Source organism: Rousettus aegyptiacus, unplaced genomic scaffold (assembly GCF_014176215.1).
Source record: "Rousettus aegyptiacus isolate mRouAeg1 unplaced genomic scaffold, mRouAeg1.p scaffold_m13_p_9, whole genome shotgun sequence".
Taxonomy (NCBI): Eukaryota; Metazoa; Chordata; class Mammalia; order Chiroptera; family Pteropodidae; genus Rousettus; species Rousettus aegyptiacus.
In genome coordinates this window covers 82,272,529-82,289,288 of record NW_023416312.1, presented here as the reverse complement: position 1 = coordinate 82,289,288, position 16,760 = coordinate 82,272,529, and the positions used below count along the sequence as shown (strand labels likewise).

At 45.8% G+C, this 16,760-nt stretch overlaps 1 protein-coding gene across 10 annotated transcripts in view; it reads right to left on the bottom strand.

The window, feature by feature from the left end:
* Nucleotides 1–16,760, bottom strand: part of BCORL1 (BCL6 corepressor like 1) — a 57,501-nt gene that overhangs the window by 2,631 nt on the left and 38,110 nt on the right. For all 10 annotated transcript variants that reach the window (XM_016152772.2, XM_016152768.2, XM_036226398.1 and 7 more), the window contains 5 exons: nucleotides 14,056–14,277; nucleotides 11,754–11,920; nucleotides 10,704–10,849; nucleotides 4,017–4,094; nucleotides 2,804–2,954 (listed from right to left, as the gene is read on the bottom strand). In XM_016152772.2, coding sequence (XP_016008258.1) covers nucleotides 2,804–2,954; nucleotides 4,017–4,094; nucleotides 10,704–10,849; nucleotides 11,754–11,920; nucleotides 14,056–14,277 — 764 coding nt within the window. The remainder of the gene's footprint in view (nucleotides 1–2,803; nucleotides 2,955–4,016; nucleotides 4,095–10,703; nucleotides 10,850–11,753; nucleotides 11,921–14,055; nucleotides 14,278–16,760) is intronic.

Here is a 16,760-nt window from a genome sequence, read left to right as displayed (position 1 = left end):
AGAAACTGTGGGTAATCTAAAAGGCATTTCTCTCTGGCTCTGGAATGCATTAGGCAAGTTTTTTTTTCCCCTCTAGCAGCAGCACCATGGAGGGCTGGGAGCTCACGTTACAGCAAGTCTGCCTTTGCTGAGCACACCCAAGTAAACTAGGCGCAGCCTAGGTACAGCTGGGAGGGGTACTAGAGAGAACTGTCATAGGCCAAACATTTGCCTTGACTAAACCAGGAAGAAATGTTGCATCCCCATGCCAATGGTCCCTGTTTCCAGGGCTTTCCCTCCTTGCCATTCACTATCCCACATCCAGCCTTCGCCATTTTTGGCCTAGACTATATTACATCAGCCTCCTAACTGGTTTCCCTCTGCCAAGAGTCACTCTTCTGCACCTCCCCACTGGATCCTCTGTTACTGTTTTCTAAAAACAAAATTTGACCTGCTCGCTTATTTCTAAACAGCTTTCAATGGATCCCTAGTACTCCCAGAAAAAAAAAACCCTCTAAATTCTTTCACATGATATTTTGCAAGACCTTCCAAACATAACCCCATTCAACCTCTTCAGCCCAATCTCCACCCAATAACCTCCCCGCCAATCTCTGTATACCCCACCCCACCAAGTGCCAGCCATTTGAGGAAGGACTAGCCCTGCTCTCTGAACTTTTTGAACTTGTATGTCTCAGTGCCTTAACTCATGGAACACCCTTCCTCATTCTCTTCTCTTAGCCCAACTTAAAACACTACATACCCTGTGAGGCTTTCTCCCAATATAATTGGTTGCTCATCCTGTCTTCCATAGTCTGGTACTTTGTTCACATCCCTATTATACTACTTATGATGGAGCCCAAAACAAACTTAAACTGTGGTTCTCTCTGTGGCATAGGAATGGGGGCTCAGGGTAGCCTGGAACTGTGATTTTTCACTTGATACTCTTCTGAACTGTTTGAGTTATTTACAATAATTCATCTGCTTAGGACATTTGGTCTTTTATTAGGGTTAAGTATATACTTGTCTGTCTCCTCCACTAGACTGGAGACTCTCTGAAGGCCAAGCTGTATTGTGGTCCTTGGGGTATGACTGGTTCGACTGCTTAAGGCGTGTTTATGGAACTGAAGGTTCTATACAGTTCCTAAAACTTCTACCGAAACCTGCAATCCTCATCCCTAAAATGCAACGTTTCTTCCAAATTAGTGCAAACTATGTCATCCCACACACATCAGGAAATGGAGTGCTCTGGGTTGAGAGAAAGGGCTTACAGATACCATACATCTGGACCACCACTTTCAAAACATGGGGGGGGGACCCCAGAACATTAACACTAGCGATAAGAATTCAGTTTTGGTTTGATGATGCAGAAGGCACTTCTGAATCCCACATGGCCTTAGAGTCATTGTTCTACTCCCCTGCACGTGCGTGCGTGCACACACACACACACACACACACACACGCACACACACACACTTCTTGAAAAACAAAATTTTTGCATTGTGCTGAAGTTGTGAGGAAGTGCAGATTCAGAAAAAGTACTGGGGGATGTAACATCATGAAAAACAGCTTTGCTTGCAGCAAGGTCTCAACCAAAAACCTGCCTGCCACCCAGCTAAGTGGTGCACAACCCTGGTTGCCCATGTTCTGTCTGCACTACTCTGGTCCTTTTACTGCCCAGGGCCCAAGATCCTGTTTCAGAGAAGGAGGTGCTGAATACTTTGGAGGAATTAACTGTGCAATACTATATCTCAGAAGCCTAGCCCTACCTTCAGGGATCAGCTGATACCCAGAAGAATAAGGACCAAAAACCCCTGAAACTGACACCTAGTAGTGTCATCGTATAGGCTATTTTTATTCTTATCAGGCCATGGGGGAAGGGTTGCAAAGAAACTGGTTGATTAGTTACAGTTGTCAACCAAGGGACTCACTTGAAGGGTTCCTAATCCACTGTCCACCCCTCTCTCTCTCTATCTATATGTGCTTCATGCTCTTTCACTTAAAAAATAGGGTCTGATATTTTAAGAATAGATATCAAAGGAAAAGTATCCTTGAAAGTGTTCACAAAGGTATTTGAAATATGTGAAAACAACAAGAAGAAAATACTTAATGATGGAGGTTAAGAACAAAAGGACAGTTTATCCTGCATCATTATAACCAGCACTGCTACACCCTGCTGTATAGTGAAGCCAAAAAGTAGCACATACCTGCAGGCTGTCCAACTCCCTTCTGAATCATCAAATAAAAATTAAATGGGTTCAGTCTAATGTTAAGTGTCGGGTATATTCTAGTCTCTGAAGATGGGTGATCCCCATTATAAAATGCATGGTAACCTGAGATGACAGTTCTGATGCCATCATCTTGCTAGCATTATGGCTATGAGAAACTAGCCTGTGGATTATTTAAGGACCCCAGTGGCCCCATAGCTATGGCAACCATATGTCCTGGCTTTTCCAAGAATCTCAATTTCAAATATTCTGTCTAGCTGTCCCCAGAAAACACACAAAATGTTCCAGAGATTCTAACAGTTCATAAGCCCAAAGATCATCTCTTACACCCAGGAACAGTGCAAAAATCCTTCAAGAGTGAATTTATATCTGAGGTTGGGGAAATAAATACAATCATTGTATCTAGAGCTTATAGCCTCTATTTTGAACGTAACCAATCTGGGTTGGAAAGTCAGACTGGCCTTGGTCACATATCATCTTTCCCATGCTCCAGCATTTGTCTCAGCTCCCTTTTGGAGAACTCCACCCTTCCCAGGGAAGCAGGCCAGGAATTATCAGGATCCTGGAGCTCAGTCTCCATAGATCTCTCAGACACTTACCCATGGGACACTGACACTTGGAGGTTGTAGCAAGGGAGAAGAGGCCTGTCTGAGAATTCAAACATAAAATCATCCTCTTCTCCATCGTCTCCTTGCTCAGAGTTCCCAGGGGGATTATGTAGGAGGTCACAGGCAAACCCGTCTTTTTCCTCTGTAAGATGAGCAGACAGGAAATTAGGACTTACCTACATGCACAAAACCAAAGAATAGAAATGTTCCAATGAGATAAAGGGGCATGAATGTGTGGGTGATTAGGAGATAAACAATAAGCCTACAGCTTCCTGGCTAGTGCCATGGTTCACTGATCCCATGGCTCCCATCCTTGGGAGGGCACATAAAAGTTCTAGCCCTGGAAGATAGTACTTTGAGGCCAGAGGTTCACTGTGCTCCTCCACATTTCAAAAGGAAAAAAAGCTGTTGGGAGATGGAAGCCTGAAGATACCATCACAGTCAAAGGCAAGGGAAAACACCTGTCCTTCACTTATCACAGCTTTCCCAAACCACCCTAACTACCTGCTGGATCCCCAAAAGCCTGAAGTGGGCTCAGCCAGTTGCCCTCCCAAGCCATGAGTTTGGGTGTGGCGTATTTCACTCCATCCCAACCTTCTCCTGCTCCAGCTTCCCCTAAGCCTAGAGGTGGGTGCATCCCACAATCTGCAGCCACTGGCCTGATGGTGAGTGCTAGATGCCACAGATAAAGACTGATTGCTCTTCCAAGAGAGGAAAGCTTAGGCCAGAAGGCTAAGGGCTTGGGAGACAGTAGCTATCTAAGAAACTCTGTACACATTGTGGTGGCAGGGGAAGGAGGGAATGGCAGCTAACAGATGAGGGGCTGGGTCCCTCCTGAGTTTGAGCAACATCACAAAAGGTGACAATGTAGGGGCAGGGCTTCTGGCAGGGTTAGGACAAAACAAAGGAGAAAGGGACCTTGGAAGAGAGAATTAGAAATAGATACCAAGAATAGGGAATGGTAGAGGGCTAAACAGCCTTTTCGTCCAAATCAGTGGCATTTCCTGGTTTAGGCCAATGAGTTCTGAGTCTGGGGTAGGCATGTATTAAGGTTTCTGCTGAAAGAGTCTGCAAACTACTAATGGGAAGAGGGGCTACCTCCACAGAGTCACTCCTGCTTTTGAGAAGAATCAGTGAAACCCAAAGCAAATCCCACATCTCTGAGCCATAGATGGGGGTGAGAATAATCCCACTGAAAGCTTACCCAATACAGAACTGCTATAAAAGTCCCAGGATACACCAGGATCGCCCTCTGCCCGGCCCTGAAGATCCGAGAGGTGATCTGATGAAAGAAGAGAAGGCAGTGACACAAGGAGGGTAGGCTGGAGAAGGAACCTAGAAGCAAAGTATGTCCATGTGGGGCTAGGAGAATGGGAAAAGAGAAGGACCACAAAAGCGGCCAGGAGTGACAAAAGAGTGATACACTTCTGGCTGTCAATTAGAGGTTGCAAACCAGCAGCCAGGACCAAATCTAGCCACTGACCATCTGGGGTTTGGCCCAGTGTTTTAAACTGCCCCTCACCAAATTAACAACTATCATTTTTAAAAGGAGAGATTTCACTTAAAAATCCAGATTTCCAACTTTTCTTGAAAAAAAAATATCAGAAGGTCTGGCAACATTGCATCTATATTCCTGCATGTCAACAGTTGGCTGGAGGGAGAGGTGACATGTGCTGTTCTTCAGTTCAACAGACCCCACCCGGCCTGCTCTTTCTTACATGAAGCCATTCAGGTTCGGGATCCATGCTTTAAATGTAGGAAATTACTCTCTAAGTAGAATCCTAGACCTATCCCAGGATTTTAACTCAATGCTGGTCACAATGTTTTTATCCAATCATGATCTCCCCAATTCAAAGTGAGACAGGAAGCACAATTTTTGTTCATCTTTGAAAAACATGGGAGAGATGGCCAAGTTTATCTTCATGAAAACATTTTGCTTCCACTCCTAGGTATAGACACAAAAGAAATGAAAATGGGTATTCAAACAAAAACTTATACTTGAATGTTCATAGCAGCTCTATTCACAACAGTCCCAAAGTAGAAACAACCCAAATGTCAATCAGATAAATCAGGGATAAACAAAATGTATTATACCCATACCATGGAATATTATACACCTGTAAGGAGGAATGAAGTGCTAATATATACTGCAATATGAATGAAACTTGAAAACATTACACTAAGTGAAAGAAGCTAGACACAAAAGGCCACATATTATCTGATTCCATGTATATGAAATGTCCAGACCAGGTACATCTATAGAGAGAGCAAGCAGATCAGTGGTTAGGAAGGAAGAGGAAACGACTGCCTATTGGGTACAGGGTTTCTTTTTGGGGTGATGGAAAAGTTCTGAAACTCAGTGGTGATGCTTGCACAACATTGTGAATCTCAATTATATGTTTTAAAATGATTAAAATATTTTATGTTATAAGCATTTTACCACAATAAAATAATTTTTTAAACCATCTTTTGCTTACTTGATCTGAAGACAGACATCAGGCCACCCCTCAGCCTGCTTGTTTCCTAGCTAAACGTCACCTAGTAGAACTGTTTTACCTCTCAACTCCACGTGGACAAGAAAACAGGTTTTCATGACAAATTCAATTGTGTCATCTGTGGACACATGACCCCGCAGTTGTCAATACGCTACCTAGTACTGCTGGCAAGCTGATTTAACTGTGTACAGTTGCTACTAGCCCTCAAGTGACACCTGGACAACAGAACAAAAGAGAGTCCACAGGGCACAGGTAAGGTGAGGGTACCCGCTGTAAACAAAATCCCAGGAGGAAGTGGGCTGCCACTCTTAAGGGAGTGGAGCTAGTTTCCCCCAACGGAAGGTACCACTGCACTCCAACATACCTTCCTTTTGGGTCACACATCCTATCAGCAAAAATGCCTATTAGTTGTTATGACCTACAGAAAGAAGTCCTTTTTTAGCAACCTTCTAGGAGATGCAGGGCTTCTTTCAATAGGAAAAGGCAGCCAGAGAGAAGCTTTAGTGGAAAACCTTTAGTTGTGTCCATTAGATCTTTTGTCCATTCCATGAAAAAAAATCCTGAGGTCGTGGCTGCCAGCTTATGTGCTCTTCTGTATCCTGTGCCACTTGAGAGCTGGCACTAGTTTCTTCCCAAAGCATTTGTCAGTTAACTAGCTGTCTATTCTGTGCCTATCCCTGTGCTAGGTGTCCTAGGAGATAAAAGAATGAGATCCTAAGTTCCCAAAAGGCAGGGACCACGTCTGTTTTGTTCATTATTGTCTTCTTGGTACCTAAGCCCAGGTGCCTGGCACATAATAAGAGCATAATAAATATATGGGGAAGAAAGGAAGGAAGAGAGGAATTACTGCAAGGTGAGACTATGAAGTTATGTGCTTGCGTAAACGACATGCTGAAACCTAGGCATTAAAATGACTGCTGTTCCCCGTAAGAGGTCACGGAAGGATTCCATCAGAACAGCCCTAGCTCACCACATTCCTAGGGCTCCTTTCTAGGAACTGCCTTTAGAGCCTCTGGCTCATTCCTCTCATTCTCACTGGCAGCAAATCTTTTGTTATTTGCAAGTGAATTTACCTTTTTGAGATAGCCAAAAGTTAACTGGCTTGAGCAAAGATGCAAAAGTCTAAACAGGACGTAAGTGGTATACAAGAAGAAACTGCAAGGTTTGCTTGATGGTACAGCTTCAAGTCATATTTCCTCAGAAGTATCACGATGAAGACTGACTTTCCTTTTCCTTGATTCTCCCTTGCCCCCTCCCACAACTTTCAGTCCTTTACTCTTATCCTTTCTTTCAAAAGTATCTCAGCCTGGCAATCCTGCTCCTAGGTATATATCCAAAAGAACTGAAAACTGGTACCCAAACAAATACTTGTACATGCATATTCATAGCAGTGCTAGTCACAATTGCCAAAAGGTGGACACAACCCAAATGTCTATCGACTGATGGATAAGGAAAATGTGATATATCCATATAATGAGTTATTATTGAACCTTAAAAGGAATGAAGAACTGAAACATGCTACCACATGGATGGACCTTAAAAACATGCTGCTACGTGAAAGAAGTCAGACACAAAAGGTCCCACGTTGTATGATTCCATTTATATGAAATGTCCAGAATGGGCAAATTCATACAGAGAAAATAGATGGATGGTCGCCAGGGGCTGAGGTCAGGGAGAAGAAATTGAGAGCAACTGGTTAATGGGTACTGGGTTTCATTTTGGGATGATGAACATGTCTTGGAACTAGAGAGGGGTAGTGGTTATACAACACTGTGAATGTACCAAATGCCACTGAATTGTTTACTTTTAAATGGTTAATTTTACGTGAATTTTGCCTCAATTAAAAATAATAATAAAGTACTCAGTGTGAGTGATCACCCTGGCAATAGGAGTTTCTCTATTTTCCAGGGTCCTATCATACCCCTATTCATCTCCTCCAACCAAGTTGCCAGCCGAGGGACATGAAAGGAGAGAAAAACAAAAAATAACCAGTCTTCTACAGGGGGTCCTGTGGCAGAGGTGTCTGGCAGGAAAAACAAAAACCTGTGATTCAGTGACTTCAAGTGGTAAATTGTTAACCCTTTCATCAGTGGAAGAAAAAGCAATCCTGATACTTCCTCCAATGCCCAAAACCATATGGCAACAATGCCTCCAAGTTTCTACATTCTTTCCAACAGAGAAGGAAAAATGAAACTCTTTTCCTTTGGCTAGCTTGGATATTATTCTTCTCTTCAAAGGGTCAAAGGCAAATCAGTCACATGCCTGACTGTCACTTGGCCTGAGGAGGTCTTCTTCCAAAGGCCTTTGGGAGGGTTTGGATGGCTTGGTGCTCCAAGCCCCAGGACAAGAGAGAAAGGACCCACTGTCTGGCCTCAAGTATCTAGCATTGTACCTGAAACCTAACAGGTGCTCAATAAATGCATGGATGAATGAATGAAGGAAGGAAGGAGAGCTGCTATATCCATGATCTCATGAGAAACAGGCCTCACTTTAAGCCAACTCAGTATAGGAAAAGTTACATTTACAACCCAGATGAATACCAACATCTTCTACTCTACAAAAGAATTAAATACAGTATACCTGTAAATAGTGACATTCCTTTGTGTGTTTAAAAGGGGATTTGATTCACAGAACAGAGGCCTTGCACAAAATGAGGGAAGTCATAAATGAGGTACAACCTGATGCTCTTGCTCACCTTTTCTGCCTGCAGAAAAATGGGGATTTGTACCCTATAGGGATTCACCTTCACTTTCTGCCCACTAGGGGAAGAAAAAAAGAAGACAATTAATCTGCGGAGAGTCTGGTCAGGCAAATGCTTGGGGATGAAAAGCAAAAAGCTTTTTAAATACCTCAGCCAGACAAGCAAGATTTTTAAAAAAATCTACAAGTCTACCAAAATGCATCCAGGTGTAGGGGTTGGGGGAAGGCAGTGGAGGGAAATGCCTCTCCAACTTCATGTTGATCCCTACAGCCACTTTGCCACTTTACCCAGTGGCTCCTTGAGATCTGGGGATGGGGTACCAGGATTTAAAAAAGAAACAAACAAACAAACAAACAAAACAGAAATATTCAGTTCATGGAATAACAACAACAACAAAAAAATCTGATGATGGTTGTACAACATTGTGACTATACTAAGTGCCAATGAATTATTCACATCCAAATAGTTGTTAGGTGAATTTCACCTCAATTTAAAAAAAAAGACACTGAGTGTTGTCCTCTCATATCCACCAAAACAGCCTTTGGGCCCAAATCCCCCTGAAAATCTGCTGACTGCTGCCAGTGCCCGCCTCCCTAGGGTGTCAGGCCAAGGTCCTAGTCCCACTTGCTAGCACTTTTCCTAAAAGCCAGACAGAGCTCTTCCTTTGATGCCACTTGATAATTGCACAGAAAAGAGGTGGCCCAATTTTAACACTTCCTTCAGCTCCTGACCCCCATTATGAAGCTACAGTTCCATCTAATGCAGCTGAGAAACAACGTCAAGATTTGAATGGTGTTCCGCCTGGACAGGCTAGGGAGTGCAGGAATTAAGAAAAGTCTCCTCTGGATTCTGCAGCAGGCATTGGCATTCGAATTAGTTCAAGGAGGCATCGAAAGATGCCTCGTAGTTGGGATGTTGGCAGAGATGAGAAGAGAAAAGAAAGTGTTTATTTTTAATTGAACTACTGAAAATAGTTTCAATATTTAAACTTCTTTAGGATTTTGGACAAGAGGCCTGGGAAGAAGAGTTCATCTGCTTACTCTGGTGGTCAGGCATAGCTTTAGGTGGATGCAGAGGGCTCTAAGACCCTCAGGATGGCGGTCTCTATCCCACAGAGGCCCTGGATTACAGCTGTTGATCAGAGACAGAGCTTTATGTGGCGTTTTTATCAAGTTGAGATGCTCTAGATGGTCATCTTTGACAGTGTTTCCTAGGAGTCTAGCGTATGAGTGTATGTAAGAAAGAGTGAATATGAGGCACTGTATGTGGGAGGAGGCCCTGCAGCCCAGTGATGGTTCAGCTAAAGGGATTAGGAGTTATCACTAGCCTAGGACAAATGACTGAATGAGCCTCAAAGTGACTCTGCCCCTCAATGACAGGGGTTTGGGACTCCAGAGCTAAGGGAAAGGAAAAGGCAGTCCTCCTTCCCCGAGCTAAGGAGGGGCTGGGTCCAGCTGTGAGGCGTGAGGCCTATACATGGTAACCAGAGACTGCAGAGTTTAGTTGGCTTGACTGGGGACTGGATGGGAGCTGGCTGAGCAGAAGCCAAGGCCCCCCTCGGTGTCCTCCTATTGCTCTCCCTCTAGCTTTTATTAGTATCTAGGTTGCACTTCCCATCTAGTCCTCCTTTCATGAGGACTTTCAGTTCAGGTTCCCTTGTTTCTTCCTCCATCACCAGCTACCCAGTTAACCTTTGTTCCATAAACAAATGAGCCCCTGGTTGTGAGCCCAGAACTGCCTCTCTGGGGGTTGAGGACCAACCATGGAGTGGCCTTGGGCAAAGCGTTGGTTTTGTGGGCTCCCAGTTCAAGAGGGGTCCTACCACAGACATCAACAGCTCCAAGGAGGGTCAGTGATACAACTCCCAGCTGCTCTGTCTCTGTCTGCTAAACAGACTGTCTGAAGAAGTAACTGCTAGAGCAAGGGCCAAGCTTTGATGTCACTGAGGAGGCATGGTTCCTTCCTTCAGAGTTAAAGTCTGAGGAGATTTCCACTGAGCATGTCCAAGTTAGAATTCCTTCCTTATCTACCCTCCTCCCCCACTGCCCTACTCAGTAGAGCTATCTAACTGCAGATAAACACCTGCAATCCACTGATCAGAAAATAAGCCCATGTTGGCTTGTGGCCCTTGCCATGGGCCTGAACACCAGACACTTTTCCAGAGGGGACAGGTGAGGGAATAAGAAAAAGGAAGGAGGGGTACAGAGGGAACATCACAGTTACCACAAGCCAGGGCTAGGAGGAATGAAGTGTCAGGAGGTGTTCAAAGGGTTTCACTGTGATCATCAATAGGAGAAAATGCGAAAACAAAAGCAAAACACTAAGTGTCACTTCTCTGCAAATGCCACCCCATTCAAAGAACAGGCCAATTCATTTTGCCCCCAACTAAATCTATTAGTGGGGCTGCTGCCTCACAAGGAGGCCTGTCCTATATGCCTCCCCATGGGCTACCTGGGCCCTGAAGAGGATGCACATGATGTAGACACTCACAGCATGGAGATAAGAGGAGGTAGATCTTTGGGCTTTTAAAAGTGCATAGAGATTTCCGAGACCCTTGAAGGAAATCCTGTGAAGAGAGCTGACACCTCTCATGGAAACTGTTTGAGATGGAGGGAGATGAAGAATATCTCCTCAGAAGTTAAGGAATCAAAGGCCAATCCCAAAGATGATGGCTTCGAGTCTAGGCTGTGCTTACCACTGAGAAAGCGCTTCATGGTGTCGCTGCTGGCCAGCTTCATGGCCGTCTGTCCAGAGTAGGTGGCCAGTGTGGGGTCGGCCCCATAGGATAGCAAGAGCCAGATGGTCTCCAGATTGTCGTTGACCACTGCATCATGAACTGGCCTGCAGAGATGATACATGGTGAGGACAATAGGGCTCAAGTGGTAACCTAAGTGTCTAGACCTCAGGCTACCTCATCAGGAAAAAGTAAAATGAGATGACCCCAGTGTAATGTGGATATGATTTAGGGTGGAGGAACCACCTCTGGGCTGTAGCCCTCGCTACATCCCCTCACCTTCTCTATGTCTCTTTTTCCTCCCTCTCATTTCTGTCTCTTATGTTCCCACATACCTTGGGACAATCCCTAGGGCACAATCCCTGGTAGATCTGGAATTTGGGAGAGAACAGGCCTCTGACTGAGGGTAAACTTAAAGCAGATGCTGGGTGTTAGCAACAGAAAGACCAGAATGACCACCTGTGAGCAAGGATGAGCAGAACAGGTCCATACACCAGGTGGTGGCCAAACAGAGCCTAAATTCTTTAACCCAAGTCTCATGTCTCAATTTTGCCCAGGAAGTAGGCCCTCTGATGGAGAAGAAAATAATGGGCGCGATTTCTTTAAGACACATCAGGTGTCTTTTTAAAGTGTACAGAGATGAAATCAAGAATAAAATCTGGATGTTACCCTAAGGTCAGCCTCCTGGTTCCTAAGGCCCAAGATTCTGCCTGAGACAGGTACACCACCAGGACAGTTTGCAGGAAGCCTAAGCAGTCTTTCTGGTGAAGCTGCATACGATGGGGGTAATCCCTAGATAACTCCGGCCTTCCCTTGGTAAATGATATGGACTGGCCAGCCAGGAACACATCTACCTCTTCCCTAATCCAGTTCCCCCTGTAGTCTACAGATGTCTTCCTGAAACACCTCCTGATAAAGCCTCTCTATAACTCGCAGCCTGGTGTGATGCAAAAGTCCAGACTGGGGCTTAGCCGGGGGAGGGTGGAGTGGCAGGGGAAGTGGCCTTCTTGCCTCGTGCCATCTTGTGCACTGCAGTTCACATTGGCCCCGTGCTTCAGCAGGATGTTCAGGATGTCAGTCCAGCCCCGGGAGCAGGCCTCATGAAGGGCTGTGTAGCCAGCATTGTCACGGTGATTCACGTCCTCGCTGTCTTTCTGGAGGCAGTAGAGAACAACATCCTGTGGGGACAGAGATAGGTCTATGAGCAAAGAGAGGCCTAATTCTTAAAACCACTCCAGTTAGGGTCAAAACTCTCCAAATATCCGTAGAGTCTTAGAGCCTGTCCTTTATTCTGGGGACTGACAGGCAAGTCTCAAAATCTTTTGTCAACGAAGTCAGTCCAGAGCTGCCATCACCGAAGCCCCAGCTCTGGGCTTTTTTCTCGGCAACAGGGAGACGTTTCTTATGACCAAGAACACTCATCTGAGTGTGAGTTGTTGGGGTGAGGTCCTCAGACAGGCTCACCTACCCGCCCAGAGCCCAAACCCTCAGGCCTCCCTCAGCACCAGTTCCTTGGTCTGGGGTTTTGCAAGAGTAATGAGATTTGTGGTGGCAAGCACAGCCTCTGGTGGTAATTTGAGAACAAGGACTAAAGAACTGGTTTAAGTACTATCCGTGGGTGCTAGTTTTCATTGTTTTAAGTACTATCCCTGGACGCTTATCCAAATCCTCCCTTCAAATCAGGATTGTTTCAAGTATAATTCAGTGTGCTCATTCATCCATCTAGTAGTAATTAGCTTCCCTAGGCTGAGAAGATAGGACCAGAGGCAGGACTCTAGGCCTAGAAGCACCCTAGGTAGTTTTGGTTATGAAACTGGTGAATAAGCTGAGGGGAAAGGAAGAAGCAGCTCTTCTTCTGAAGGAAGAGGGCACAGAAACTACTGGGGGCCTATCATCAGCCCTCCCAGGCCCTGGCAAAATGGGCTGCTCAGCTATCTTACTGACAGTGAGCTCACATGCTGGCTGGTAGAGCAAGTAAGCAAGCTTGCAAGTGAGCATGTATACCTGAGTTGGGGGTGCTGCCTTGGGGGTGCTGTCTCCTGGATATAGGAGCTATCACACAGCCTGTGCCTGGGGGAGCATGAGGCCCTCTACTTTCTCCACCAATGCAGATGCCCACCTCTCTCCCAGGCCCCAAACTACTCTTCCCTCCCTCCTGTGACATGCTGTCCTACCACTCAGGCCCTGTCCTGGTTGGTTCTCCTGTGATTTCCTGTTTACTGGTTTGGCTCCATGTTAAAGAAAATTAACCTTGACGGAAGAAGTTGCTCAATGTCTTTTCTTTAGATCTCCCTTGGCAGTCCTCCAGGCACCTGCACTAGGTGCTCAAGAAAGACAGCTGCTTGCCGTGAGACACTGTCAAGGCAGTTCTTCTATATGGGCCAGCCTGGCTAGGTGTATGGCTGTCTTTAAATGAGTCAGTTATAGGCATCGGAAGCCTTAAAGAAAAGAGGGCTTACTCTATAATCCAGCAGCTCCACTCTAGGAACAAATCCTGAGGAAATATTTAGTGTGATGGGCAACAGTACATGGTCAAGGGAGTTCATATCAACAAAAAGTGGGAAACCAAAATGTCCAGCATTATTTCATGATGGTGAATGAGTCAGGCTTCCACCCCTACCCCGGCACTTGGGAATCAAAAAGACCTTGGTGTGAATTCAGACACATATGTATGTAGTAGTTGGGTGATCTTAGACAAGATACTTAATATTGCTAAGCCTTGATTTTCTCATCCGTAAAATGGGGCTAATAAAACTTACACCCATAGGCTTATGGTGAAGATGAAATGATATGAAGTAATCGGAGCTCCTAACATGACAAAAGAAGTGCTCTATAAACACCAGCTTCCTTTTCTGCTTTCATTCTGATCCATAGGGAAGTAGTATACAGTGAAGTGAACCCAGCCCTTCCCTCCAACATACTCCTGACTCCTCTACTACTGGAAGCCAAAAAGAGAGGTTGTTAGATGGGGATATTAAGGATGAGCAATTATCACCCCTGTTCCTCTCTGAGTGGGGGAGCCACTGCACAGGGAAATACAACACCAAAACTCCCAAATCCCATTTCTGGCCTAGAAATGTATTGGATGATATTGTGCTACCATTTTAATTATGTTCATCATAAACTACCAAACGAGCTTACATTCGCCTGCACCATACCAGGGACATGTATGCCCCAGAAGCCAGCTGGGCAATAGAAGGCCAGCCTGGGCTCAGGCCCCAAACAAAGCTCTGCCCAGGCTACAGAAGAGCCAATAGGAGAAACTTCACCACAGATGCTTGGGCAATGGCATCCTGCAACTAGATGCTCTTACCTTATAGCCAAGACGAGCCGCCCGCTGGAGAAGGGTTTCACCCGCATTTTTGTTCACTATGAGCCGACGTGCCTCTGGGGGAATCTGCCGGGCTACAGGTGACTCTGAGGCCTCCTCTAGGCTGGCACTTCGGGATTTAGATGGTGTGCATGGTTCTATGGGTTTCACTAGGGTGGGAGATTTTGGAGATCGCGCCTTCTGCTGGCTCCAACGCCCTTTGCCCTGGAAAGCAGAGATGCAGTCCCGGATCAGCACAGGTTTCCATCCACTTCCACCCAGTGAGTGGAAGCAAAGGGGCTCAAATCCTCCACCACAAAAACACAAGGAATAATGAAGGGAATGGAAATCCGAGATTGAGGGGACATCCCAGCTTCTCTCAAGTACTCTGCCTGCCTTCTTCACCTGCCTCAATCCCCATTTACTGAGGTTTTTACAAGTCATCTATATAAATAAGCAGAAGCAAACTGAGAATAAAGAGAAGCAGAGATAGTTATCTTTGACTAAAGAGGCACAGCTGCAGAAGCCTTCACTCTTAGTGTAAAAACCTTCCTTCACATCTGACCTCCACCAGGTTTTCCCCATCTTCCACCACACTGCATCCCCAGGTCACAGTCATGACCACATGGGGCGGGTTTGAATCCTGCCTCTGCCAGCCACTAGCTGCAAGGCCCAACCCGAGTCTCACTTTCTGCCTTGCAGGATCTTCGAGATAATGAACTAGAAAGGCTCCAGAGCAATTCACAGGGTAGATACTCACAAACTATTAGAGTCCTTTCTTCATAAATGACCCCTGTGTGTCTCCTTTATCCTCCCATTTGAACTGGAATGTCTAGAGCAAGTTCCCATGCCTATCCCACCACGGTACATTGCATTTGTGGGGATAAATAATATGTCTCCTTAGTTCAGGGGTCTTTGTACCAGGAGGAACTGTGCTCCAGGAGCTATATTCAAGGAACCAGACCCAAGGAACCACATCTAAACCTGGACCTAAGTTAGATGATGAGATTCTAAACTTGAAGCTGATGCCATAATTGGTTGAGATTTAGGAGGAGCCTTGGGAAAGGTGGGGCATGCCTTGCATGTAAGAGGGACATGAATCATTGTTGGGGGACAGTGGGCAGACAGTACCCTCATTAGACATCACCTCCTGATGTTTGTGCTCTTGTATAGTCCCCTCCAACACTGTATAGGGCTAACTTGTCTAGCCAATAGGAGACTGCAGGGATGATAGTGCGTGACTTCCAAGGCCTGGTCCTAAAAGAGTCTGTGGCTTCTGCCTTGCTCTGTTGGATCACTAGTTCTAGGGGAAGCCAGCTGCCATGTCACAAGGACACTCAAGCAAACCCTTTGGAGAACGCCATAAGCAAAGATAGGACACCTCCTGCCAACAACCAGCATCAACTTGCCAGCTATGTGAGGGAGCCAACCTGAAAGCCCCAGATCCAGTAAAGCCTTCAGATGAATCTAGTCCTGGCTGACATTCTGACTGCAACCTCATGGGAGACCTCAAGCCAGACCTAGTTAAGCTGCTCCAAAATTCATGATCCCCAGAAACTGTGTGAGTTAATATATGTTTATCATTGTGTGAAGCTGCTATATTTTAGGGTCATCTGTTACACCACAATAGATGCATTCCTCAGTTTATCCAAACTCATCAGGGCATCAAAGTTTCACTTAAATCATAGGTCTTCTATAATACTCTGGTCCCCAATGCCATCTTTCTCTGCATATCCAGAACACCTAGTCCAAATCACATAATCTGGTACCTGATGCCTGTCTTAATTTCCTTTCATTGTTTCATGGGCAAGTCTGGCCTCCCCTGCTAGGTTTTAAGTTCCTTGGGAGCAGGGTTCATATTGTCGTCTTCTCTTTTGTCCTTTACAGCACATAACTCACAGCTGGGCACATCATCACAACAAATATTTGTTGAGTTGATTCAAGACAGCTACATACAGAGCCCTAGACGGCCAGAAAAGACACCTAGAAAGACATGAAGCCAGGTAAAAAGGGCTCCAGGTATTTGTTTCCTCTCGTAAATCCCAAGACAACAGCAGCTGCTTTCTGTCCCCGTCCCAAAAGGGCATACAGAAACAATCATTAGGAGAAAAGCATGAGCTCTGAGTGTAGAATGCTGCTCAACTGCCAGGAGAACAGAGGTGTATAATGGCAGTACTAGAGGATGCTGAGTAGAGTGCCCAGGTTTTTGCAAAGCCAAGACAGGAGCCAAAAAAATGACTCTTCTTCCAGGGGCCAGAGCTGCCGGAGACAAGGAAGGCTGCCTGGGAGGGGGAGACACAAGAGCAAATGGGGGCTACCTCCCTCTCCCTCGTTTCTTCCTGGCTTGGAACCCCTGTAGGAAGAAGCCTTTGGCCAATTCCCCAGCTTCAGTATTGTAGGCACATCCCCTGGTCCCGCCATGCCCCCTTACCTCGCACTATTAAGCACCATGCCATGTGGGCAACTGTAGCAGGTGGTGGTGACTGGGAGAGAAAGAAAGGCAGGAGAGAGAAAAGGAGGCCCTGTGAAGGGACAAAAACCTCTCCAGGAAGAACATTTCATTGGACACACTACCAACAGAATAATCAGACAGAAGTATTAGCATGTGCTCCTGAATGTCAGGTGGCTGGGCATGGGCCATCTGACTGTTGGGAGGAACAGGGGGAATGGAAGTAGTTCGTCCACCTTTTGCCAGAACTGCTCAGGGT